Raw genomic sequence first — 27,749 nt, 5'->3', positions numbered from 1 at the left:
CAAAGTTCGTAGATTCTGGAAGAAGGAGACGGGAACCGGCAAACATTTAAGAATTTAATAATCAAAATAAACAAACGTAAAAGTAAAGCGGCAGCCCCTCACGGACGACTGCCGCACACAAAACACAAAATAATATCCAGGCCTGGTCCTCTCTCGTCTTCCTCTGTCGTCACTCCTCCTTTTATCCTTCCGGAGCTCCTCCGTGGGACTCGAGACCGGTGAGTGTCGCAGGTGTCGCTCATTATCATTAACTCCACCGGCCTCGCTCCGTTCCCACGGCTCTCGGCCCCGCCCCACTCACCAGTCTTGTTTTCTGGAAATATTAACCAAATTTTGTTAGTTTTTGCTTAACTCAAGTCATTACCTTTATTTATATAGCGCTTTTAACAGTACAAATTGTCAAAGCAACTGCACAATATCAAAATAGGAAAATGGTGTGTCAATAATGTAAAATGACAAGATTAAACACTCAATTTTCAGTTAAAGGCATTTCATTATTGAATTCAGAGATGTCATCATCCAGCTCAGTTCAGTTCTAATAGTGTCTGTGCAATAAGGTCGGCGATATCGCTGGAAATGAAGTGTCCCCAACTAAGCAAGCCAGAGGCGACAGCAGCAAGGAACCAAAACTCCATCATTTGTTTCTCTTGTGTTATATACATTTTTCATTTGTTGAACATCAATTAAGTTGTTACTCAAGTTCATCTGATCTGGATACAAACTGGATTTGGTGACTGCAGTGACCATCTGGTCTGGATACGGACCGGATCGAGTGGCTCCGGTGACCTCGGAATAAGAGAGAAACAGACTAATATTAGCGTAGATGTCAATCCTCTTATGATGTAACAAGTACATCGTGTGTTATGAGGAGTGTTCCTGGTTCCGGTTGATCTAATTAATGCAGCCTAACAATTACCTTCCTTCAACCTTTAATGGATTTGAATAATAGAAGTGTATTAGTGTATTACGTGTAAACCAGGTTAAAGAAATGTGTCTTTAATCTAGATTTAAACTGACAGAGTGTGTCTGCCTCCCGAACAGTGTTAGGTAGATTGTTCCAGAGTTTGGGCGCTAAATAGAAAAAGGATCTGCCGCCAGCAGTCGATTTTGATATTGTAGTTATTATCAAATGGAGTTTTGAGACGTAATGGACATAATGGACGTGGAGGATATATATATAATGCGATAAGAGTTTGCTCAAATACTGAGGAGCTAAGCCATTCAGGGCTTTATAAGTAATTAACAAGATTTTAAAATCTATACGATGTTTAATAGGCAGCCAGTGCAGTGTTGACAGAACCGGACTAATATGGTCATACTTCCTGGTTCTAGTAAGAACTCTAGCTGCTGCATTTTGAACCATTTGTAGATTGTTTATTAAACATGCAGAACAACCACCCAATAAAGCATTACTATAATCTAACCTTGAGGTCATAAACACATGAATTAACATTCCTGCATTTAACATTGAGAGCATAGGTCTCAGTTTAGATATATTTTTAAGATGAAAATAAGCTGTTTTACAAATCCTAGAAACGTGGCTGTCAAAGGAGAGATTGTTATCAAACCGCACACCTAGGTTCCTGGCTGATGACGAAGAATTTACAGAGCAGCCATCAAGTGTTAGACAGTGTTCTAGGTTATTACTTTTGGGGGTTTTAGGTACGATAATTAACACCTGTTTTTTCAGAATTTAGCAGTAAGAAATTACTCGTCATCCAGTTTTTTATATCGACTATGCATTCCATAAGTTTCTCAATTTGGTGTGTTTCACCGGGCCACGAAGATATATAGAGCTGAATATCATCAGCTGAGTATCATAAGGAATATAATTACGAGGATACTACCTTTTCTAGTATCTGACAGAAAAGGGACATTCGAGATCGGTCTGTAATTAACTAGATCTTTGGGGTCAAGTTGTGATTTTTTTTTAATGAGAGGCTTAATAACAGCCAGTTTAAAGGTTTTGGGGACATATCCTAATGACAATGACGAATTAATAATAGCCAAAAGAGGATCTATGACTTCTGGAAGCAGCTCTTTTAGTAGTTTAGATGGAATAGGGTCTAACATACATGTTGTTGGTTTAGTTAGGGGATCTATAGTGCACTATCTGATGCGATACTGTAGCAGACGGCTGCATGGTTACAATTTTATCTCTAATAGTATCGATCTTGGAAGTAAAATAGTTCATAAACTCATTACTGCTGTGCTGTTGGGAAATGTCCCTTAAACACCTGTTGATGCTTTATTTTTTGTAAATTTTGCCACTGTATTGAATGAATACCTGGGGTTATGTTTGTTTTCTTCTAAAAGTGATTATAAGTAATCAGATCTAGCAGTTTTTAATGCTTTTCTGTAGGATAGGGTACTTTCCCGCCAAGCAATATGAAATGCCTCTAGTTTTGTTTTCCTCCAGCTGTGCTCCATTTTCCGGGCTGCTCTCTTTAGGGCCCAAGTGTGCTCATTATACCATGGTGTTGGACTCTTTTCCTTAATCTTCTTTAAGCGTAAAGGAGCAACCGTATCTAAAGTGCTAGAAAAGAGAGAGTCCATAGTTTCCGTTACATCATCAAGTTTTTCTGCGCTGTTGGATATGCTGAGGAATTGAGATAAATCAGGAAGATTACTTACAAAGCAGTCCTTTGTGGTAGAAGTGATGGTTCTACCATATTTGTAAGAAGGAGTTATAACAAACCAGCGAGCTGATCAGCGCAGGACCTCAGAACACGGCCGGTTATCCCATCAGGTCCGGCTGCTTTCCTGACGTTCACTTTCTTTAGCGCCCTCCGAACCTCATCCTCCGACACGGTGATTACAGGATCATCGCTGCTCTGCCTGTTGCTTCCAGACGCGCTGGACGGCAGAGTCGCGCAGCTGTCGTTGCATTCGAAGCGGCCGTAGAAGATGTTTAACTCGTCGGCCAGCAACGGATCTGCTCTCACCTCAGTGGAGGATTTGTTTCCGAAGGCACAGATGGTCCTCAGTCCCTGCCACATCCGTCGAGAGTCATTGAGCTGGAAATGAGACTCAATTCTCTCTCTGTATCTGTGTTTAGCGGCTCTTACTGCGCGTCGGAGAGCATAGCACGATGCTTTGTACTCGCTCGTATTCCCAGACAGAAGAGCCTCATTGTAAGCGGCAGTGCGTGTGTTAACCGCAGCACGGATTGTTCTGTCCACCCACGGTTTCTGGTTGGAGAATGTCCTTATCGTTATTGTTTCTGTAGCTTGCTCGGTTAGCATGTTTACAAAGCTCAATGCTACATCCGTGAACTCTCTGACATCAGAAGAACTCGCCCGGAACATGTCCCAGTCGACGTCATCAAGAGCCTCCTGCAACATAGCCTCTGAGTGGGAGGACCAGTGCGTCACTACTCTCTGCACCGGGGGATCCTGAACGAGCCTTTGTTTATATTCTGGTGTGAGGAAAATGGCGGCATAGTCCGATTTGCCAAAAGCCGGTAGTGAGTGGGCTTTGTAGGCATTCTTGAACTGAGTGTAGCAATGATCCAGTGTGTTTGGTCCTCTAGTTGGACAGGATACATGTTGATAAAAGTTCGGCATGACCTGCTTGAGGTTGGCTTTGTTAAAGTCCCCTGCGATGATAAAGGCAGCGTCAGGATGTTTGTTGATGTAGCCGCTGAGCACATCGTGAAGTTTAGACAAAGCCAAGCCGGTGTCTGCCTGTGGTGGAATGTACACAGCAGTAACAATGATCGATGAAAACTCCCGGGGCAGATAAAATGGGCGGCAAATAATGGAAAGATGTTCCAGATGAGGCGAGCAGGAACGTGACAGAATGGAGATATTCCTGGTGTCACACCATTTCTTGTTGATCATGAAACACTCCTCCACCCCTGGATTTACCGGCCTCTGCTGTTCTGTCCATCCGTAAAACAGAGAAGTTATCACTTGGCATTACAGCAGTGTCCGGGACCGAGGATGGAAGCCACGTTTCTGACAAACAAAGGATGTTACAGTCCCTAATGTCCCATTGGAAACTAATCCTGGCTCTAAGATCGTCCATCTTATTCTCCAAGGATTGGACATTTGCGAACAGAATGTTCGGAAGAGGAGGACTGTGAGCCCTTTTCCTGAGTCTATCTCGAATTCCAGCGTGTTTCCCGCTGTGTTTCTTGATCCGTTGCCTCGGGGGATTATTGTTTATCTCCGCGTTCTGAAGAATCTCAAGAGGCCACGCTGGATTCGTGGCTAAAGTGTCCTGGATCAGGTTGGTGTAGCGGTTTCCAATGTCCAAAAGTGTTTCTATGTTATAGGTGATCAGTGCCGACGTGAAATGTGTAAAAAGAGAAAGTAAAAGTAAGTAAAAAAGTAAATTAAAGCAAAATCTAAGTGGAGCGGCCTGTACGGCGTCTGAACACAGCAGCACTATTTTGAATGTGTTACATTGAGGGACAGGTTGTTAGCACCACACCATTCAGCCAGCTGTGCCACTTCCTCTCTGTAGTGCATTTCATCGTTGTTGCTGATGAGACCTACCACTGTTGTGTCATCAGCAAACTTGATGATGTGGTTGGATCTGAACTTGGTAGTGCAGTCGTGGGTCAGCAGTGTGAAGAGCAGCGGGCTGAGCACACAGCCTTGTGGGGCACATGTGTGGTAGTGCTCGAGGTGATGTGAGTGCTCATAAATTGGTTTAGATGTTTTCTGTATTTTCTAGTTCGGGGAACAGACACAGTCTCTATAGTGTGATATCTAGGTGAAAGAGTCTCTATGTGCTGAGAATTAACTGACTTCTGTGACGTGAGGCGGCTAGCAGACGGCTGATATTTTTAAAACAAGTAAAAAATATCTGCCAATGGGGTAAGAGAAATTATCTTAATTCAAAGGCTAAACAAGATTATTTTTCTTACCCCAGTGGCAGAAATTTTTACTTGTTTTAAGCAAAAACTAACAACATTTGGATTTTTCTTTTTTTAGAAAACAAGACATAATATTTCAAGTCATTTTATTAGTCAAGTAAATCCATCCTGATTCAAGAATTTGTAGATATTTATACTAGAAAACAAGACAAAAATACTAAGGAAGAACATCATTTTTTGCAGTGTATAACCATCAAAGTATTGTTCATATGGCAGAAATGCTCAGTTCTCAGATTATACAAATCATGCAGTTAGTTAACATAGTCACATATGGATTAAAGCAGAAAGAATAAACCCGTTAAGGCAGGGATTGCATATTATGATCGTAACGATTGCATTCTAATGAAAATGTGGCTGTTTAAACAATGGGTTTGTCATCAGTAATGCTGCTCATCCTCTGCTGTGTTTTTCAGGATCCCTTCGTCTTTGAGCCCAGCTGCCATTTCAAAGTCGACGAGTTTGGCTTCTTTCTCACGTGGAAAAGTGACGGAAAGGTGTGATTTATGCTCGTTAATGCAGCCGATGCAGTCTCTGAGTGTTTCCTCACGTCTCTGATCTTCTCCTCACACTCTCATCATGTCATGTGTTTGAAAGCTGCAATTATAATCTTGTGGAATTCTTTTACATTTGATGATTGTGTCTGTGGTTTTAAATATTGTAAAGGACTGTGTGTGTGTTTTATGTTTGTATAGCCAGTCACTGACATTCAGTTTAAATTATTTCTGGAAAAAAATGTAATTAGCAGAACTTTGCCTTGGTGAGATGTGTTATTATTCATATTCACCTTCATAAATGAACGAAATCAGTGATCATGAACTCTGCACTGAATTGTCGTAACCTCAGTATTTGTGTCTCGCAGGAAGGTCAGCTTCTAGAATGTTCTCTGATCAACAGCATCCGTCCCGGAGTCGTGCCGAAGGTAAAGATGCTCCTGTTTGAACTGAATCATCCAAACGAACACTTGAATCGTTCAGATAAATCGAGTTTAGTTAAGTTAGTTAGCGAACGGACGTCTCTAACTTAGTTCTTGTGATGAAGATGAGGCCTTGTGGGATTGACGATGATCTGTGGGTCACATGACCTGATGGGATTCAGGAGACTCGGCGAGGCGTTACTGTTTGCTCTACATCTGCTCTCAAGTGCCAGAGATTATATTTCACATTCAGCGTGTGCCAAATATTGACTGTGTGTGTGTGTCTGTGTGTGAGTGTGTGTGAGTGTGTGTGTCTGCACAGCCGCGCCCGTCTGCAGTGTTTGTCTTCTGCGGTCAGGTGTTCGCAGCAGGAACGTTTACCTAAGCGTGTGTTTGTGGAGGCGGCTCATGTTTACAGGACCTGATGGTAACCTGCTTCAGCTGTTTGTTAAGCAGGAGGTGATGTGTGTTTAGCCACGTTAGCGAGCGTCTGCAGACACGTTTACGTCTCCCATCAAGTACGGGTCAATTTTTTATTCAGTAGTGTCATTCTGCAGTGCTATCTGTTTCTGAATCTGTTAAATAATCTGACTCTGATCAGGGTTGAATCGTTCATCACGAGCTGATGTTCCTTAAACATCATTAAAGTGAGATTTCACCCAAAAATGAAACTTCTGTCATCATTTACTCCTCATTGACGGCTATCAATGGCTGCAGTCAACTGTTTCGTTTCCAATATTCTTCAGAATGTCTGTTTTGTTCTCCACAGAAGACAGAAACTCATACAGGTTTGAGGAAGAGTAAATGATGAGAGAAGTTTCATTTCATTCATTCATCACTTTAAATTAGGGCTGGGTAATATGGCCAAAAAAAACTATCACGATACACTTTTTCATATCAGCCAATACCGATAATTAATTAATAAGCCTATACTGATAATTAATAACATCACAAAATTTCTTAGGAATATCCCAGATTTCTGCTACAACAACATGGTGCAGTTGTTAGTACAGTAAATACATGTTAATGATGGCGATTTGTAGATTGAAAGTCTTCTGACTGTATCGTTGCACACAGTGTTTCTGTTTCATCCGGATTTAAACTAATTTAAATCAACGAGTCATTTGTGTTCTTCGCTGAATTCAAGGGTTTCACACTGGCTCTCACAGAGCTGTTTAGTGTCGTGTGACGAGACTCATCAGTAATTATCGCATCTGCTCTAGTGCGCTCACAACCGCTGTGCTGCCGCTTGAACTGAGCTTCAAATGAGTCACGCTGTTTCCTTCTGCTTTTGGTGCATACGCATTATAATTTAACATTTAATCAAACTCTTGTTATCGTTTTATCAAGGAAAATCATATTGTAATAATTATCGCCCAGCCCTACACTGCAAAAAATGATTCTCAAAAAAATTATTTTTGTCTTATTTTCTAGTATAAATATTTAAAAATTCTTGAAACAAGTTTTGCTGTACTTTTTACTGTACAAGTAAACTGACTTAAAATATTATGTCTTGTTTTCTGTACAAAAAAAAAATAAAAAATTTGTTAGTTTTTCCTTAAAACATGCAAAAATATCTGCCAATAGGGCAAGAAAAATAATCTTGTTTAGCCTTTGAATCTTTCATAGCCTTTGATTATTTTTCTCACCCCATTGGCAGATATTTTTATTTGTTTTAAGGAAAAACTAACAAAATTTTGATCTTTTTTTTTTTTAGAAAACAAGACTTAATATCTTAAATCATTTTACTTGTCAAGTAAATGCAACTGAGATTGTTGCCAGAGAATGTTTAGATATGTCCACATATATTCATGGTCCGATTATTGCCGTGACCAAATAAGGAACTTAGGTGTGGTGTTTGACCCAGAGCTGAAATTTGACAAGCAGATTAATGCTGTAGTAAAGAGTCGTTTTTTCCAGATTAGGTGTATTGCTCGACTAAAGCCTATTCTATCAAGAAAAGACTTAGAGAAGGTTATCAATGCCTTTGTCTTGTCTTGACTATTGCAATGTGTTGTGTGTGGAGTCCTGCCAGGCCACTATTTTACGCTTGCAATTAGTTCAGAATGCAGCAACTAGGCTGCTAGTGGGTGCTAAGAAAAGTCATCAAATCTCTCCTATTTTAGCTTCTCTCAAATGGCTACCAGTGAACTACAGGATAAAATATACAACTTTTTTATGTTTTTAAAGCAGTGCATGGGATGGCCCCTGCTTACGTGTCTGAGCTCATTGCTGTTCATCAAGCACCTAGGTCTTTAAGATCCAATAATAAGTTATTGCTTACTGTGCCTCGTACTTATTTAAACAGGCCTTTGCTGTTGCAGGGCCAAAGCTCTGGAATAGTCTTCCTCAGGTACTTAGAGAGGACTCATCTTTAAATGTGTTTAAAGTCAAAAACTACTTCTTGTCTTTAGCGTTTGTGAGTGTGGGCTAGTCTTTGCTGTTTACTAGAATGTGTGTTGTCTGAAGTTGTGTGTTTTAATGAGTGTTCTTGATTGTACAGCACTTTGGTCTGCTGGTGCAGTTGTAAAGTGCTCTATAAATAAAGTGAAATGAAAATGAAATGAAATCTTGATTCCAGAATGTTTAGATATTTATACTAGAAAACAAGGCAAAAATACTAAGCAAGAAAATCCATTTTTGCAGTGTACTCTAAATGAATCAGACGCATGCGTTGGGATTCAGTAGATTTGACCTGATGATGCCATAAACACGCAAACAGCTTCAACATCCAGAGCCTCCATTTCAGTCCAGTGTGGTTGATCATATTGATCTGTTATGAAGGTTATTGTAAGTTTGTGCATGAACTGAAGCGGTGCTAGCATGTGGAGCTGATGTTTGCACGCGTGGCGTGTTTGGTTCCTGAAGGACCCAAAGATCCTGGCGTCTCTGGAAGCGGCGGGGAAGAGCGAGGCGGATCTAGACGGCCGCATCATCTGCGTGTGCAGCGGGACGGACCTGGTCAATCTCAGCTTCATGTACATGGTGACGGACAACACGGACATGACCAAGGTGAGCGTTACCACGGCGACACGCCTGACCATGTCAGTGCGACACGTGTGTGCTGCAAACCTCATTAACTCTTTCCCTGCCAGCATTTGTGAAAAAAGTTGCAAGCCAACACCAGCATTTTTTGATGCATGATTTTCACTCAAATTTCATGGCCCCCAGAATATTTTGTTGTATGAATATATGAACATGCAATACTTCAAAATAAAGAACAGACCCTATGCTTTTGAACAAAAAAAAAAAAAAAAAATCAATTTTATTCATTCTTTTTTTTATCAAAGTGTGTAGGCAGGTTTCATAAAAAAAATCATTTTGAGGAAAAAGCTGAGAAAATCGCATTTTTATCAAATACTACATCTGGATCATATTCAGTAATATTATCAAAGCAGAGATGCAGTAGATGTCTTCCATCAGTCTCCCAAAGCTTGCACAGGCCTTTACCACTCTCTGGATCGACAATTCACTCTGTAACATTAGGCAGTTTTCATTTATATGCGGTTAGTTTTGATGATCCTATAATTTTTAAATGCATATGTTTACATATGTGATCGCTTGTTTCTGCATCTTCCTGGTCTATGTTTTTGATCGAGTGATTCTAGATTCATTCAGGAGATGCTTAATAGCGCCCTTGAGTGTACAACAGCGAACTTTCTGTTCAGTTCAGAAAGCCGTCACACTGTAATATGTTTGTGATTCATTGACACTAAATCAAGTCTTATTTGAGTCTTATATGAGCTGTTTGAGGTTTGAACCCTGTTAGCAGGTTTACAGTCATGTCCTGTGTTTGTTAGTTCTAGATAATATTTCATGTAGCTGATTTAATAGTGAACTAATAGTCTGATTTGTCCCCGATTCATGAGCTTCTTCAGACGTGAATCATTCAAAGCGTCTCCTGATGTTTTAAAGATGAATCTCGACCTCACCGTTGATCGTGAACTACTACAAAACATGTTATGTGTTACTTCTCCTCATGTATGATTGTTTTGTGTTTGCAGAAATGGATGGAAGGCATAAAATCGGTGATTCACAACTTCAAGGCGAATAACGTGTGTCCAATGACTTGCCTGAAGAAACAGTAAGTAGATCCACTTAAAGATGACTCAACAATCAGACTAATGAATGACAAACATCTATGTGTGGTCATTTACAGTGGTAAACACACCCTGAATCAAGATCTGTTTGAGATCTGTTAGAGGTCTGTTTGAGATCTGTTAAAGGTCTGTTTGGGATTTTTTGAAGATGTTTGAGATCTATTAGATATCTGTTTGAGATCTGTTGCAGATCTGTTAGAGGTCTGTTTGGGATCTGTTGCAGATCTATTAGAGGTCTGTTTGGGATCTGTTGAAGATCTGTTAGAGGTCTGTTTGGGATCTTTTGAAGATCTATTAGAGGTCTGTTTGGGATCTTTTGAAGATCTATTAGAGGTCTGTTTGGGATCTGTTGAAGATCTGTTAGAGGTCTGTTTGGGATCTTTTGAAGATCTATTAGAGGTCTGTTTGGGATCTTTTGAAGATGTGTTAGATATCTGCTTGAGATCTGTTGCAGATCTGTTAGAGGTCTGTTTGGGATCTTTTGAAGATCTATTAGAGGTCTGTTTGGGATCTTTTGAAGATGTGTTAGATATCTGCTTGAGATCTGTTGCAGATCTGTTAGAGGTCTGTTTGGGATCTGTTGAAGATCTATTAGAGGTCTGTTTGGGATCTGTTGAAGATCTGTTAGAGGTCTGTTTGGGATCTTTTGAAGATCTATTAGAGGTCTGTTTGGGATCTTTTGAAGATGTGTTAGATATCTGCTTGAGATCTGTTGCAGATCTGTTAGAGGTCTGTTTGGGATCTGTTGAAGATCTATTAGAGGTCTGTTTGGGATCTTTTGAAGATCTATTAGAGGTCTGTTTGGGATCTTTTGAAGATGTGTTAGATATCTGCTTGAGATCTGTTGCAGATCTGTTAGAGGTCTGTTTGGGATCTTTTGAAGATCTGTTTGAGATCTGTTATAACCAGATGAGAATCAGCAGGATCCATCAGATGTTTGTCCTCATAACCGTTCTGTCTTTCTTTCTGTCTAGTTGGATGAGACTCTCCTTCCTAACGAATGTCAACGGCAAAATCCCAGTCCGAGGGTGAGTGTCTGATTCCTCTGGATCGTCTCTTTATTCTGTGATGTTATGTTTTGACTGATCTGATCTGATCTGATCTGATTTCATGCAGTATCACACGGACGTTTGGCTCGGGTAAAACGGAGAAAGGAATCTTCCAGGCGCTGAAGGAACTCGGTCTCCCCAGTGGGAAGGTCAGAAAGAGTCTTAATTCATGATGCTGCTCTTATTGTGAGCGAATCAACAGTAATGTGATTATAAAGAGAAGCACGTCTCTGGCGTTCAGATAATGTCATCTGGACTCAGTTTTATTGCCAGGAATGAACAGTGTTATTTTATTGTTTTATTTATTACTTAAGAAATATCTTAGTATTTAATGTATTTAGTGTTGTTGCTGTTGTATGTACAATCATAGTATTTACTGATATTTTGAATTACCTTTTATTTTTATATTTTCAGTTTCAGTAGTTTGCGTAACCAATGAGCTGCTTTTATAGATGTGAACCAGTGAGACTTTTTGACTTGTTTTTCAGTTACAACATCTAAAAACCATTGAAAAACAGTTTAATCTTAATAACCTGCAAGTACAATAAAACACTTTTATTCAAGATACGGTTCTGAAAACAGAAGATTGATTGAGTTTTACATGGTTTTCAGCTGGAAAATGAGACACAAAGACTGTTTAAGAGCAGGATTTCAGTCATCAGTCCCTCATGGATCAAACCACATCTCGTCCTACTTTTGTTAAATATCCTGTTCCTGTCACACTGCAGAAATTAAATGGGTGTCATGCTGACTCTTAACCTGCTGATTTGGTTGCAGAATGATGAAATCGAGCATTCGGCCTTCACCTTCGACATCTTCTACGCTCTGACGCAGAAGATCTGCCCTCGCACGGACATCGAGGAGCTCTTCAAGAAGATGTACGTCACACGCTGTTCAAGCCTCATAATTAACTAGTAATCTAGAGCCAGTACTGGATCACTAACTATGAGATGGACTCTAACAGCTTCAGCAGTTAACATTAACCCGTGTGTTTGACTAACGGTTTATAGAGCGTCAGACGGGTGTCGTACAGATGCTTTGTGATGTCTAACTCTCTCTCTCTCTCTTTCTCTCTCTCTTTAATGGTTTTGTTTGTGTTATTATAACCAAACCCAATTTCTTCTGCTCAATTTCTTTGCAGCAACGGAGACAAAAGTGATTATTTAACCGTAGAGCAGTTAGTCAGCTTTCTGAATGAAGTAAGCTCTTTATCATCATATTAACTCTGTGAGAGTGTGTGTGTGTGTGAGTGTGAGTGTGTGTGTGTGAGTGAGTGTGAGCGAGTGTGTGTGTGTGTGTGCATCTGCATGTCGCTTTGCTTCTGTCTGTCGGTGATTTGCTTCCTGTGATGGTGTTCCTATGTTTGTGTTCACGTGTTTGCAAAAACACGCGTGTGCATGCGGATCAGATCGTTGCTGTGGGTTGTCTTGTGCTTGTTGTATGTTTGGTTTGCTCGTCTGCTGAACACAAACGCTCACTGTCTGTGAACTAGTTAGTGATGTTCAAGCAGGTCAGAAGTGAAGCTCAGAATGTGAGTAAACTGGCCTGATACTCGTCTCTTTATCTAACATTAGATGCTAACATTATCTAACATTTTGCTCCGTCTGCTTTAATGTCCTCATAAGGGTAAAAAATGCATCTGCGGATGCGCTCCGGTGGACAGAGTGAAGTCTGTGGCTGTAGTTTCACAAGCTAAAAAAAAAAGTTGAGTCTCTGAGGATGAATCCCTCCTCATTTCAGATGTTCGTTTTCCCTGTAGAACCAGCGGGACCCTCGACTCAACGAGATCCTCTTCCCCTTCTATGAAGCCAAACGAGTCATGCAGATCATTGAGAAATACGAGAGAGATGACGACTTGAAAAAGAAAGGTAAATGGAGGAGGTGTGCTGAGTGTGTAATGAAACGCTCTCAGATGATCCTCTGCTGCCCTCTGGAGGCCCGGCGGCGTCAGCACTCGCTCCCAAATACAGGATATGTTTGACTTTAGTCACTTCCAGGTCTGGATATGTATGGAAAAAGGGAAACAGATTAATGTTTGTGTGTCCAGAATATTTTTGTAAAATATAACATTGATCATTTCTAAAAAATACTATAAAGTGTGTAGTTACAATATTCCAATTATTATAACATTCATAGTCAGAATGTAATATGTATGTTATCAATGTTTTTAAACTGTTTATCAGAGATTAAAATAAAAAAACATAAAAATTCAGCTAAAATGTCTTTAGCGTTCTGATGGCATGAGGATGAGTAAATTAACAACAAATGTTCTTTTTTTAGGTGCTTTCAAAACGGGTCTTAAAAAGTCTTACTTCACTCTTCCACAAGTTATGGCTTCAGTTAATGAGCTCTTAAATCAAAGCAGAAAGTCTTGAATTCACAAAGTAATGGCATTAAATGTAGGGATGCAACGATACCATTTTTTCAGAACCGATACGATCCGATCCTGAAAATCCTGAGTATCTGCCGATACCGATCCAATCCGATACCAGCGCAGTTTGTTTGTTTTAAATCGATGTAGAATTTCTATACTTCTGTGTGTGTTACTCTTTTGTGTGTTAAACACAATCTACTACATATCAATAACTTCATTTTAATATATAATATATAATCATAATCTGTGACAAAAATACTTTATACAGTGATTATTAATGAGAAAATAAGTGTTTAAAGTTGATTCTGCTGGTATAAGGAAACAGTTGAAGTGAAATACATTTATATATAAATATATAGGCTACTATAAAATTAAAATGCATTTCTTTTAAATCTGTAGCACAGTAATGAAGGCAGCAATATATGATAGATAGGACAGAACAAGAAAGACTGTTAATAATCTTTCATTGCGCAAAAGTAAGGCTCCAATACAGAGCAGCAGAAAGTGCTTATGTGCATCCCGTGAGAGAATGATGCTCTTGAAGCGACACGGAGTCACAGCGCAGTCCTCTGAGTCCACATAGAAACGCTCAAAGTACAAGCCTTTTCTTTGAACAGTTTTAAAGCTCAGTAACGGTGCGCTCTTGAAGAGAGTTTGACTGTAGTAACCGAACGAGACGCAGCTTGATCGCTGAATGGAGCGGCGGAGAGAAGAGTTCACCTGAACTTGAATTTAAAGACTTAAATATTCATCTGTACCTCAGATTAAACTATGGAACAGCTTTATAATGTTTTTGTGCCTTTCGTGGGGCTCAACAATAACACAGAATAGTATACGCACAATATCGGATTAGGATCGGCCTCGTCTGACCGATACCCGATCCGCAGAAAATGACCGTATCAGAGCCGATACCGATCCGGAGTATCGGATCGATGCATCCCTAATTAAATGTTGCATGCACTGCAAAAAAGTGCTGTTCTTCCTCTGTGTTTTATTATTGTTGTCCAGTACAAATATCCTAAATAAACATCCTTAAATCAAATTTACTGGAGATGCAAAATGAAGATAAGAAGTCTTGTTTTCTGAGAAACTGAACAAGATGAAGTGAGTTTCTGCTTAAATCAAGAACAAATATCTGTCATTGGGGAATAAAAACTTATTTCCTTTTAAGTTGATTTTTTAAGTTTGTTTAAATCATAAAGTAGGTTGTTTTAATTTGATAAGTACAAAGAAAACAATACTTCATGTCTTTTTGCTTCTCAAGTAAATGCATCTTGATTTAAGGATGTTTAGAGATTCACTATTTTGTCAAAAATGAATTGAAAAGTAATGGAGATCTGTCAGAAGTTTTATTTTAAAAAGTGTTGCTGATACAAGACATTTTTGTTCCGTATTTGTTTCAGTTCAGTTTATTCCTTAATTTTCTTTACTTGGTCGTAAAAAGGTCTCAAGAAATCTTTACCTTCATAAAAGCCTGCAGAGAAGTTCCCACCTGATCATCTTGTGTGTCTTCAGGCCGCATGTCGAGCGACGGCTTCTGCCGCTACCTGATGTCGGACGAGAACGCGCCGGTGTTTCTGGACCGTCTGGATCTGTGTCAGGAGATGGATCAGCCGCTGGCTCATTACTTCATCAGCTCGTCTCACAACACATACCTGACGGGCCGGCAGTTCGGTGGGAAGTCCTCGGTGGAGATGTACCGACAGGTGCTGCTGTCCGGATGCAGGTATGCCTTCATCTCATCCTGAACATCACTGCAAAGAAATAACTAAACCAGGGCCTAAAATTAACACTCGCTCAGCGCCAAATGTGAGGAAAAATTGGCGTTGCCGAGTACATGTAACAGTGTCAGTCGCCAGCTGGCCGGTAAAACGTTTACGAAATATAACAATGCAATAGTGAGAACAACAGCCAGTTTTTAAAGAGATGCGCTGTTTCTGACGTAAGCGAATAAAATGTGACCCTGGACCACAAGTCACTGGGGTATATTTACAGCAATAGCCAAAATACATTGTATGGGTCAAAATTATCCATTTTTCTTATATGCCAAAAATCATTAGGATATTAGGATATCTATATATAGGATATCTCAATATTATGATTTTTTTGCACCCTCAGATTTTCAAATAGTTGTATCTCAGTCAAATATTGTCCTATCCTAACAAACCATACATCAATGGAAAGATTAGCCTTCAGCTTTCAGATGATGTATAAATCTCAGTTTCAAAAAATTGACCCTTATGACTGGTTTTGTGCTCCAGGGTCGCAAATAATCTTTTCCAAAGACAAGGTCATCGTAATGCTGTTCTGTCATAAGCGACAATAATAAATACAAACGGTCTGATAAGGTCAGAGCAGTGTGATGGCCAGTTTGTTGCTAGACACTATTCTAATAACTTTTACCTGAGAAGATTTTGCTGATTAACTTTTCCCTTCTTTATTCTTCATAACTTGAGAATGTGGCGAGACATACACGAGCCGCTTCTGACAGCACACCAGTAGCGCTTCAACGGACAAAAACACACACAATTATGTCAAAATATGTGGATTTGGCAAGTTACCTCGTAAACGTAGTCTTAAATGAGTTATAAAGTCTTAAATGACCACAAAGAGTTGGGAGAAAATCGGATATGTGCCTCAGATCCGCTGCATGCAGATCCGTTGAATCTAATCTAATCTAATCTAATCTAATGTGCATCAGGTTTTAAAGAGACAGCACTGATTTAAAGTGAAACCTGCTGAAGTCTGTGATTGATGTAACTCCACTGCTCGTCACTGATTAACTTTTGTAGCTTGAATAAAGATTAATCTGTATAGTTTATACATATACAATTTATAATTTATGTGAAATTGTTTTAAAATCGCTTAATATTTCAGAGCCTATTAAATGTTAAAAATAATGGCTTCCAATTATACTGTAATGTTGAATGGCTATAATTAATAGGTTAAATTGAGGGAAAATGCATTTAATAGACAACAGTAGCAATATTGGTATCAACTCTTCATTAATAATAGGCTACTTAGTAAAAAGATGCCATTAAAAACATTTCAAATATAGCCTACTGTCTTTGTTGTTTCTACATTAATTTGGAGGTTCAATGTTAAATTATGACAATATAAATATGCAATTAATCATGATTAATTAAAGAAAAATGTGTGATTAATTATTTTTTTTAATCGATTGACAGACAGTACTAATGTTAACATTTAATAGATTTTAGATTTCAATTTAATTTCTAATTTTATGGGTCCCCCCAGAAAGAGATCGATTGAATAGCCCTGCTCTAATCCGTTAACATGGGGCTGGAAACAAAATACACTGCAAACGGAGTATGTGTGAAACAGGTGTAACACGATGGCCTGCTCCGCTTGCCAAGAACATGCAAACGACAAGAATCTCAATGTTTTCTAGGGACAAAAAAAAAGATGAATCAATGAATCTGTTTCTTGTTTTTAGTAAAGTAAAGGACAAATTAAAACATTGTAAATATGTTTAGTCAGTGTAGTAGTAATAACTGCCTGTTTTTGCAAAAAGAGTTTCATGGCCGGTAAAAAACGTTTTTGGGCAGTAAATTTTATCACGTCACTGGCCGGCCATTGGCAGGTGTGGCTAAAAATGAGTTTTAGGCCCTGAACTAAACACGTCTGCTCCATCGACACGTCAGAGATTGCATTACATCTGCATGTGTTGCACTGATGCATCGGCTAAAACAACACACCTGTATCTCAATACTGTACTTCTCACTTTAAAGGGGTCATCACATGATTTTTTTGTTATTTTAATATGTTCCTTGAGGTGTACTTAAAATGTCAATAAAGTTTTTTGCACAAAAAAAAGAAAAAATATGTGGAAAAATTATTATTTTCAACCCTCATTCTGAACCTCTGTCTAAAGCGAGCTGTTTTAAGGGGCGTGTCCTTTAAGGAAACAGTATCACCGCCCCCTCGCTATTGTGAGTGTTTTGACAACATAATCAAAATAAATCTGTCATTTCCAGACGAAGCATTATGAAATCATGTACTTCCGGTTTGTGATGCAGATCTAGTTCTGCTTCATCTTTCAACAAAGTTTCTTTGTTACTCTCCATGACTCTGTGCCTCGATTACAAAGCAACATGCTCTGACACGATCCGGGATGCCATTAAAATAATGTTCCTTACACTGAGATGCGTCTGATATCTGTACAAAGACGTGAATGAGCTGTTTAAACCAAACGTGTCAAAGCGAGCATTCTTTCACTCATTTGTCCTGATGTCAGACTCATATCTGTAACTGTATCCAGATAGCTCCACGACTGTAGTTTCTGCTTTTGATGCGACGCGACGCTCGCATTGTGATCGCAGCATGATCAAGTAAGCACCAGTGGGCGGGGCCTATGCTGAGAAGAAGACTATTCAGCGATGTCTCGCTCTGGAGGTGGAGTTTATGCAAATGACATCACCCTTGGATCCAAACGAGCCGTTTTTGGAGCTTGATTAAATGCTTTGTTTATAACGAGGAGGAAGTTTTAATCTATGAAAGTTGCAGGATGTTTTAATGGCACAAAGACATCTTATATGCCAAAAGATCAAGGCAAATTTGAAGATTTTAATGTCGTTACTGTAATTAATCATGACACAATACTGAGCGCATGGAAAGGTGCATTAGCTCACATTTGCTCTCGTCTGCTCAGGGTTCAGTGCGACGTCCTTTAATGCTAGTGTGTGTGTGTGTGTGTGTCAGGTGTGTGGAGCTGGACTGCTGGGATGGTAAAGGTGAGGATCAGGAGCCCATCATCACTCATGGGAAGGCCATGTGTACAGACATCTTGTTCAAGGTGAGGTCAAATCAAACATCACGTCACTGCAGCTGCGCACAGATCCCAATACATGCTTTAGTTTCAAGTAGCAAAACAGACAAATGTTATTTGACGTTATTAGTCGATATGCAAATAAAACAGTGTCTCATCCAATCAGAATCAGAGTCTGAACTCTCTGTTTTCAGTTTATTAGTAATTAATCCTTTTTCTTCACTGACTCGTTCATTTGATGTGAATAATCTGATCCTTTCATTTGAGTCTGGAGAAAGTGATCTGAAGCACTTTCAGGGCTTGACATTAACTTTTTTGCTCACAAGCCACTGTGGCTAGTGGTTTTTTAAAATGACTAGCCACACAGCGTTTTCACTGGCCACAATTTTGTAGATAGGAAATTAGATTTTATTTGACTTAAGTTACTGCTGAAGTTAATGGCATTTAGATGCACCATGCATCATTTAGATTAATGATGCTGAAATGCATTAATGCAAAATTACAACTGCATAAATGTTATGAGCTTAGTGTTTTACATCAGTTTTTTAATATACAAATTTGAAATGTTATGAAAAAATGCAATGATAGGCTACTTTTAAATATGAAAGTAAACTGCCAGTAGGTGGCAGCACATGTCTGTCTTAATGAGTGAGTCATTCATTTAAACAATTCCTTCAGACGGATCATACATTCAAGAATGAAGCAAGTGTCTTTATGGATGGATTATTGAATTTGTCTAAAATGTAATGTTTTTTTTAGGGAAAACTGCACTCTCTTGGTCCTGTTATGTTGTGTAACTAGGCTATATTTTATGCTATAATTATAAAAACTACCTTTGTACCGCAGTATGTTTTTTTCTGTGTGCAGCTGTTTCTCTTGTCCCTTCAAAAAAACACTTGTCCCAGACTAGCATTAATGTTGAGCTCTGTTACTGTGTATAAAATGCAACCCGCCAAAGTGGCTAGTGGGAGCGACCGTGTTACACTGAATACTTTATATATACTGAATGTGTTTATTTTTCCAGGCCTCTTCATTTCAAATAAATAAACAATTTTTGATTGAATTTCCAGGAATGATAAGTGTATCATGATTGCAGTGTTTTTGGTCAGCAGTAGTTTCTGTTATAATGTTAATTTGACATATGTGACACTGGTCCACAAAACCATAAGGGTCAGTTTTGTTACGTCCTATGAAAGCTGAATAAATAATCTTTCCATTGATGTATGGTTTGATAGGATAGGACAATGTTTGGCTGAGAAATCTGGATTCTGAGGGTGCAAAAAAAAATCTAAATATTGAGAAAATCACCTTAAAAGTTGTCCAAATGGAGGTCTTAGTAGTGCATTTAAGTTAAGTTTTGATATATTTACAGAAGGACTATCTTCATGGAACATGATCTTTACTTAATATCCTAATGATTTTGGTCATAAAAGAGAAATAATTATAGTTTAAATATAAGTATAATTTTGATCCATACAATGTATTGTTGGCTATTGCTACAAATATACCTGTGTTACTCATGACTGCTTTTGTGCTGCAGGGTCACATATTATTCTGCTCGTCTTGTGTCTCTTTGTTTGTTTGTGTAACAGGATGTAATTCAAGCCATAAAGGAAACGGCGTTTGTAACGTCTGAATATCCCGTCATTCTGTCGTTTGAGAACCACTGCAGGTAAAATGCGCCGCATGTTTGCTCTCAGCCTTGTGTTGGTCTGTGGCGGCGCTCACAGCTGCGTGTGTGTGTGTGTGTTGCAGTAAAACTCAGCAGTATAAGATGGCCAAGTATTGCGAGGAGTTCTTCGGAGAGCTGTTGCTGAAGCTGCCGCTGGAGGGATTCCCAGTACGTGACCTATTCCCCCGCACACAAATCCAGACCAGACCTGCTTTAGTCTCCGTGGAAAATGTAGTCCACTGAAGCATCTCCTCTCTTTTCTCATGGGTGTTTGCGGGCGTCACGCATGAGGAGTTTCTGTGCTTACGGACAACTGTGCTTGTGTTTCAGATCGAAGCCGGGCAGCCGCTGCCGTCGCCCAACGACCTCAAGCGCAAAATACTCATCAAAAACAAGCGCTTGAAGCCTGAAGTGGAGCAGAGTACGTACATGCACAAACACGGTTCAGTCTTTGACTTGTTGAAAATATCTCCCGTTACACAGGGTTGATATAAGAATCAGAACAAGCTTTATTGCCAAGTATGCTTGCGCATACAAGGAATTTGTTTTACTGTCACAAGCTTCCAGTACTCCGAGACAACAACAACAACACAGACAATAAAAATAGGATGAGAATAAAAATACACACATATGTAAGTATAAATAGACAAAAATAGAAAAAATAAATAAATTGAAAAAATTAAATAAAATTGTATTTATAGTTGTGCTATAGATGATGGAATAGAATGAGATGTAGGGATGTACTAGGATGTAGATGGTAACAAATAAATAAAAGGTTATTGCACATATCTTTATTGCATAATGGGGGGAACATTTAACTGTTCATAAGGAAGATTGCCTGGGGGAAGAAACTGTTCTTGTGCCTGGCTGTCTTGGTATTTGCTGCTCTGAAGCACCGGCCAGATTGCAAAAGTTCAAAAAGGGGATAACTTGGATGTGAGGGGTCCAGAGTGATTTTCTGAGCCCTTTTCCTCACTCTGGATGTATACAGTTCTTGAAGGGTGGGCAGGGGAGCGCCAATAATCCAAGTTTGTTGATAGTATGCACACTCTAATGTGGACATTAAAACTTGCAAAAATAAATTACTCCACTGCTCACAAAGAGAAGTAAGAACAATGATGACAAGAGAGTTGCACTGTCCAAAAAGTTTGTGGTATAAATGTGCTTTTTTACTTGAAGCATATGTTGTCTTTTTCCTTTATTTTGTTGTCAGAGTGCACAGAACGCTTTATTTACATGTTAAATTCTCAACAATTTTCTTATTCTATTCTATTCGAACTATGTCACCTTTATGACCTCTTGTAAGTTTACAGGTACGCAGCCAGCTGCTCAACCTCTTGTCTGTAAGCAGACTCATCGCCGTCCTGAATGAGGCCGATGAGTGTGGTGTCATCTGCAAACTTCAGGAGCTTGACAGAGGGGTCTTTAGATGTGCAGTCGTTGGTGTAGAGGGAGAAGAGCAGTGGGGAGAGGACAGAACCCCGAGCGGCACCAGTGTTGGTGGAGCATCTGTTTGACGTGGATTTCCCCAGTTTCACTAGCTGCTGCCTATCTGTCAGAAAGCTGGTGATCCACTGACAGATAGAGTTAGGGACAGAGAGCTGGGTTAGTTTGGTCTGGAGGAGTGTAGGGAGGATGGTGTTGAAGGCCAAACTTAAGTCCACAAACAGGATCCTCACATAAGTCCCTGATTTGTCCAGATGCTGCAGGATGTAATCCAGTCCCATGTTGACTGCATCATCCACAGACCTGTTTGCTCGGTAAGCAAACTGCAGGGGGTCCAGTAAGGATCCAGTGATGTCCTTCAGATAAGCCAGAACCAGTTTTTCAACTGACTTCATGATGTTAGTGCCACAGGTCTGTAGTCATTAAGTCCTGTTATCTTGGGTTTCTTTGGGATGGGGATGATGGTGGAGCGTTTGAAGCAGGAAGGGACTTCACACAGCTCCAGTGATCTGTTGAAGATCTGTGTCAAGTCAAGTCACCTTTATTTATATAGCGCTTTTAACAATGTAAATTGTGTCAAAGCAACTGCACAATATCAAAAAAGGAAAATAGTGTGTCAATAATGTAAAATGAAAAGATAAAAATAAATATTTTCAGTTAAAGTCATTTCATTATTGAATTCAGTGATGTCATCATCCAGCTCAGTTCAGTTAAAATAGTGTCTTTTCAATCAAGTCGATGATATCGCTGGAAATGAAGTGTCCCCAACTAAGCAAGCCAGAGGCGACAGCGGCAAGGAACCAAAACTCCATCGGTGTCAGAATGGAGAAAAAAACCTTGGGAGAAACCAGGCTCAGTCGGGGTCCAGTTCTCCTCTGGCCAAACGAACCAGCAGTTCAATTCCAACTGCAGCAAAGACAGATTGTAAGGGCTCAACTGGTTCCAGTGGTCTTTCCCGATGGCTGTCTAAGTGGCGGGGTCCTCACTGGGGATCTGTCTCTGGCGCTCATCTCGGTGTCCTGGTCTCCGCTGACGTTCAGGGCTGTAGAGGTCATCTCTGGGTGCTGATCCACCATCTGGGCTGGATACGGACTGGATCGGGTAGCTACGGTGACTGGGGATATGTCCCCCGGGGCTCATCCAGGTGTCCGGCCTCCGCTGACGATCAGGGCCACATACATCATCTCCCGGCGCCGATCCACCATCTGATCCGGACACGGACTGAGAAACAGAATAGAAACAGACAAATATTAGCGTAGATGCCATTCTTCTTATGATGTATCGAGTACATCATGTGTTATGGGGAGTGTTCTCTGTTCCGGTTGATCTAATTAATGCAGCCTAACAATCCTTTAACGGATTTGAACAATAGAAGTGTATTAGTGTGTTGTGTAAGCCAGGTTAAAGAAATGTGTCTTTAATCTAGATTTAAACTGACAGAGTGTGTCTGCCTCCCGAACAGTGTTAGGTAGATTGTTCCAGAGTTTGGGCGCTAAATAGGAAAAGGATCTGTTGGTATTATCAGGATTCTAGGTATTATCAAATGGCCAGAGTTTTGGGAACGCAGCGGACGTGGAGGACTATAATGTGATAAGAGCTTGCTCAAGTACTGAGGAGCTAAGCCATTCAGGGCTTTATAAGTAATTAACAAGATTTTAAAATCTATACGATGTTTGATGGGGAGCCAATGCAGTGTTGACAGAACCGGGCTAATATGGTCGTAATTCCTGGTTCTAGTAAGGACTCTAGCTGCTGCATTTTGGACCAGCTGTAGTTTGTTGATCAAGCGTGCAGAACAACCACCCAATAAAGCATTACAATAGTCTAACCTTGAGGTCATAAACGCATGAATTAACATTTCTGCATTTGACATTGAGAGCATAGGTCGCAATTTAGATATGTTTTTGAGATGGAAAAACGCAGTTTTACAGATGCTAGAAACATGGCTTTCAAATGAGTGATTGCTATCAAACAGCACACCTAGGTTCCTAACTGATGAAGAAGAATCGACAGAGCAGCCGTCAAGTGTTAGATAGTGTTCTAGGTTATTACATGTGGGGTTTTTAGGTCCGATAATTAACACTTCTGTTTTATCCGAATTTAGCAGTAAGAAGTTACTCGTCATCCAGTTTTTTATATTGACTATGCATTCTGTTAGTTTCTCAATTTGGTGTGTTTCACTGGGCCGCGAAGAAATATAGAGCTGAGTATCATCAGCATAACAGTGAAAGCTAACACCATGTCTCCTGATAATATCTCCCAAGGGTAACATGTAAAGCATGAAAAGTAACGGCCCTAGTACTGAGCCTTGAGGTACTCCGTACTGCACTTGTGATCGATATGATATCTCTTCATTCACTGCTACGAACTGATGGCGTTCAGATAAGTACGATTTGAACCATGCTAATGCACTTCCACTAATGCCAACAAAGTGTTCTAGTCTATTTAAAAGAATGTTGTGGTCGATAGTGTCGAACGCAGCACTAAGATCCAGTAGCACTAATAAAGAGATACAACCGCGATCAGATGATAGAAGCAGGTCATTTGTAACTCAAATAAGAGCAGTCTCAGTACTATGATACGGTCTGAATAAAGACTGGAATTGCTCACAAATACTATTTTTCTCTAAGAAGGAATATAATTGTGAGGATACTACCTTTTCTAGAATCTTTGACAGAAAAGGGAGATTTGAGATCGGTCTGTAATTAACTAAATCTTTGGGGTCAAGTTGTGTTTTTTTAATGAGAGGCTTAATAACAGCCAATTTGTAGGTTGTGGGTACATATCCTAATGACAATGACGAATTAATAATAGCCAAAAGAGGATCTATGACTTCTGGAAACAGCTCTTTTAGTAGTTTAGATGGAATAGGGTCTAACATACATGTTGTTGGTTTAGATGATTTAACAAGTTTATACAATTCACTACGACACTGATGATGTCATCGTGATATTTGCATACTGGACCGTGATTGACCTTTTCTTTTCGTCTGTATTTATATCAGATATATTTAACCTTTTTTAGGTCTCATTTTTAAATGAGCTGCTCTGGAAACATGTATATAAATGAATTATTCTCATTAATGTATGTCAGTCTGTTAAAGTGACAAAAGAAGAGAGATAGTGATCAGCCCAATGCTGCACAAGTGACAGGTGCTGGTCACAGTTTTTAAGTGGGGGGGGGGGGGGTCGTAGTATCAAAGTTCAGTGTTGCATGGAGTAAAAGAGGGGAGGGGGGGGCAAGGACGGGAGGGAGTTCAGCTTCCTGACAGCCTGATGTATGAAGCTGTCCTTCAGTCTGCTGGTCCTCGCCTGGAGACTCCGCAGTCTCCTCCCTGATGGCAGCAGACTGAAGAAGCTGTGTGTCGGGTGGGTGGGATCACCTGCAATGCGGAGGGCTTTTCGGGTGAGACGGGTGCTGTAAATGTCCTGGAGGGAGGGGAGAGAGACACCAATGATCTTCTCAGCTGCTCTCACTATGCGTTGAAGTGACTTGCGGCAGGATGAGTTGCAAGCGCCATACCACACAGTGATGCAGCTAGTTAGGATGCTCTCGTTAAACTTAATTGAAACCGTTGAGTGTGACTGTCATGAATAACTGATTAATGTGTGTGTGTGTGTGTGTGTGTGTGTGTGTGTTACAGAGCAGCTGGAGTCGTTTAAGAAGCACATGGAGGCTGGAGAGATGAGCATACAGACTGGAGAAGATGAGAACGACGAAGATCTGGACAGTGGTAAACACACACACACACATGTTTGTTTTTGTGAATTGTGGGGACTCTCCATAGGCGTAATGGTTTTTATACTGTACAAACTGTATGTGCTATTTCCCTACACCTAAACTTAGCCCTCACAGGAGACTGTGCATTTCTACTTTCCCAAAAAAACTAATATTTTAAGATTCATAAGCGTTTTGAAAAGTGGGGACATGGGGCAATGTCCTCATAAATCACCTTCACCTTGTAATACCTGTCATACCTGTGTTATTATACAAATTTATGTCCTCATTTGTCACAAAAACACACAAATGTTTAATTAGGACATGAATTTCGGTGCGGCATCTATTGCATAGTTTTATTAATTCCTGCAGCTTTTGAGTTTAAAATGAGGGAAATTCCGGCAAACATTTGTTCAATATAGCATGAAGATTAGATGAGGAAATAAATCCACGCAGACTATCAGATCAAATCAGTCATTTGAAGACAGCATTAGTGATTCTGCTCTACATGAGCTGCTGTAATACAAGACTTTAACTCGCGTTTCGGGAAAGTTGACAGAACTCATCGGGTCATTGTTGCATCATCACAAAAATATATCATTTAAAACAGCCATGAGACTGACCAAAGTGCTTCACAAAAGATACAGCATCATAAAAGTAATTAAAACAAGCAAACAGATTAAAACAAAGAATCCAAATAAAACAGTACCAGAAAAACTATACTAGGCAGGAATATAAACCTAATAAGCCAATGAAAACAGATGGTCAAGCTCGGGGCCATTCGAATTTCCACTGGCAGGTCATTCCAGAGACGAGGACCAATTACAGAGAAGGCACCTCTACGTTTAAGTCTGGAATGTGGAATTAAAAGAAGATTCGGGTCACCAGATCTTCATTTGCATATCTTTTTGAGCCGTTCGGTGCTCGCGTGCTCCACAGCGTTTTTCTGTACGCTCACAGTCACAGCCAAAACATGCACATATAAAGCCGCCTCGCAAATATCATATTGAGTTTTTTTGTTGTGCTTAAGTACACACAAGTACACACAAAATGACATCAACATTCAAGATTTTTATTTGTCTGTTTGTTTTATTTTTTTAACTGATCATTTTGTTTAACAAATTACAATCTACAAGCTCCCGAGTGTTTTGGAAAGAAGGAGAAAGTGGCGTGCCTGGCGTTTTCCTCAAAAGTCTGACTACACTGGACGCGACACAGCCACCTTTGCAAGTCATTTGAACTTGGTGTCAGTAGATCATGAATAGAATGAGGCATCAGTTTTCTGTCAGGGATTTGTCGAGCTGCGCCGCATCTAGCGTAGACAGCATCGCTGATTATAATGGGTTATATTGTATTTTGTCGTCCAGTGTAGACACCGTGAGAGCCGCGCAGATGCAGGTTAACACTGAATTCCTTTCACTTCCTCATCTATTTGTGTTTGAAATGACACATACGCGTGACACTGTCAAAATGTAATAAACACAGTTGCTTATGGCTTAGTTGAAGGTAAACTATTGAGAAAGAAAGAGGTTAACAATATATTCACAGCAGTTTACATTTACATTTATTAATTTAGCTGACGCTTTTATCCAAAGCGACTTACAATTGCTATATATATCAGAGGTCGCACGCCTCTGGAGCAACTAGGGGTTAAGTGTCTTGTTCAGGGACACATTGGTGTCTCACAGTGGATTCGAACCTGGGTCTCTCACACCAAAGGCATGTGTCTTGTCCACTGCGCCATCAACACCCCATAATGTTCCTGAGGCTTTCTGTGTCATGAATGATAATCAAACAACAAAACACTTAGAGCGAAATCACTTTTGTAGCTTTAACACAGATTTATTAGATTTAATTTATACAGTGAAGGCTGTGCAGTGTTATTTGTAATATTTGATTATTCAATTTCTATACCTGAATACTGTTGGACTTGCCTTAAAAATACAAAGCACTGTTTATTTATTTGTATATTTGTTCTGTTATATTTATCTATGCTTGTAATTAGTTTATTTCCTATGCTGATTTACTCACATACAAAATCCTAATCATTGATTTCTTTTTTTCATATCGCGATATACAGTGCCCTCCAAAAGTATTGGAACAGTGAAGACAAAATTGCTCTGTTGGCTGTGGAGTCAAGACATTTACAAATATGATTAAAAGATGAATATGAGACAAAACTACAGAATGTCACATTTTATTATTAGCCGTTTCAACACTTATATGTTTTAGCAGCTAAGAAGTTCAGCACTTTTAGAGTTCATCCCTCTATCTGATGTGAGCATAAGTATTGGAGCAGTTGCCTCACAGGTCTTTCTAAGTGATCAGCTGTGTCCTGTTGCATTAATTCTTCAGATATTAAAAGCAGGGAATGTGTCGTATCAGTTATATCCATTACTTCTGTATTCTGAATCTTGCATTCGATGATGACACACAAACCAGGATGAAGACGAGGGAGCTGACTTTGAGAGAAATGCAAGTGATTTGGATGCTAAAAGAAAAGAGGAAGTCAATTAGAGCTCTAGCAAAAACAAAGAGCATGGAGAAATCAAGAGTTTGGAAATCACCAGCAACCAACAACTACCTGATCGACTGAGAAAACAACAGTAGTTGATGACAGACAAATCATAAAAGCTGTGAAAATGAATCCTAAAAGACGTGTCTGTAAAATCAGCAACAACTTCCAGAAAGCTGGGGTGATGCTCTGACAATCTACTGTCCTCAGGAGACTTTGACACAGAATTACAGATGCTACACAGCAAGATGCAAACCTCTGACCAGCACCAAACATAGAAAGACAAGAT

The 27,749-nt window shown here is 39.7% G+C and overlaps 1 protein-coding gene across 4 annotated transcripts in view; it reads left to right on the top strand.

Annotated features, from left to right (window-relative positions):
* The window catches only part of LOC306843396 (1-phosphatidylinositol 4,5-bisphosphate phosphodiesterase beta-4-like), a 94,468-nt gene that overhangs the window by 22,625 nt on the left and 44,094 nt on the right, over nucleotides 1–27,749 (top strand). For 3 of the 4 annotated variants that reach the window (XM_079374877.1, XM_079374879.1, XM_079374878.1), the window contains exons 4-18: nucleotides 5,299–5,379; nucleotides 5,745–5,804; nucleotides 8,667–8,810; nucleotides 9,803–9,882; nucleotides 10,873–10,926; nucleotides 11,015–11,096; nucleotides 11,725–11,825; nucleotides 12,089–12,146; nucleotides 12,707–12,815; nucleotides 14,837–15,047; nucleotides 18,044–18,137; nucleotides 19,703–19,782; nucleotides 19,866–19,950; nucleotides 20,113–20,203; nucleotides 24,872–24,961. In XM_079374877.1, coding sequence (XP_079231003.1) covers nucleotides 5,299–5,379; nucleotides 5,745–5,804; nucleotides 8,667–8,810; nucleotides 9,803–9,882; nucleotides 10,873–10,926; nucleotides 11,015–11,096; nucleotides 11,725–11,825; nucleotides 12,089–12,146; nucleotides 12,707–12,815; nucleotides 14,837–15,047; nucleotides 18,044–18,137; nucleotides 19,703–19,782; nucleotides 19,866–19,950; nucleotides 20,113–20,203; nucleotides 24,872–24,961 — 1,420 coding nt within the window. Of the gene's footprint in view, nucleotides 1–5,298; nucleotides 5,380–5,744; nucleotides 5,805–8,666; nucleotides 8,811–9,802; nucleotides 9,883–10,872; nucleotides 10,927–11,014; nucleotides 11,097–11,724; nucleotides 11,826–12,088; nucleotides 12,147–12,706; nucleotides 12,816–14,836; nucleotides 15,048–18,043; nucleotides 18,138–19,702; nucleotides 19,783–19,865; nucleotides 20,014–20,112; nucleotides 20,204–24,871; nucleotides 24,962–27,749 lie in introns of all 4 variants that reach the window. The other variant, XM_079374876.1, reaches the window with a different exon arrangement.

The sequence above is a fragment of the Barbus barbus genome (genome assembly GCF_936440315.1).
Source record: "Barbus barbus genome assembly, chromosome: 24".
Taxonomy (NCBI): Eukaryota; Metazoa; Chordata; class Actinopteri; order Cypriniformes; family Cyprinidae; genus Barbus; species Barbus barbus.
The sequence above is the reverse complement of the archived record's forward strand: the minus strand, read 5'-3'. Positions and strand labels throughout refer to the sequence as shown.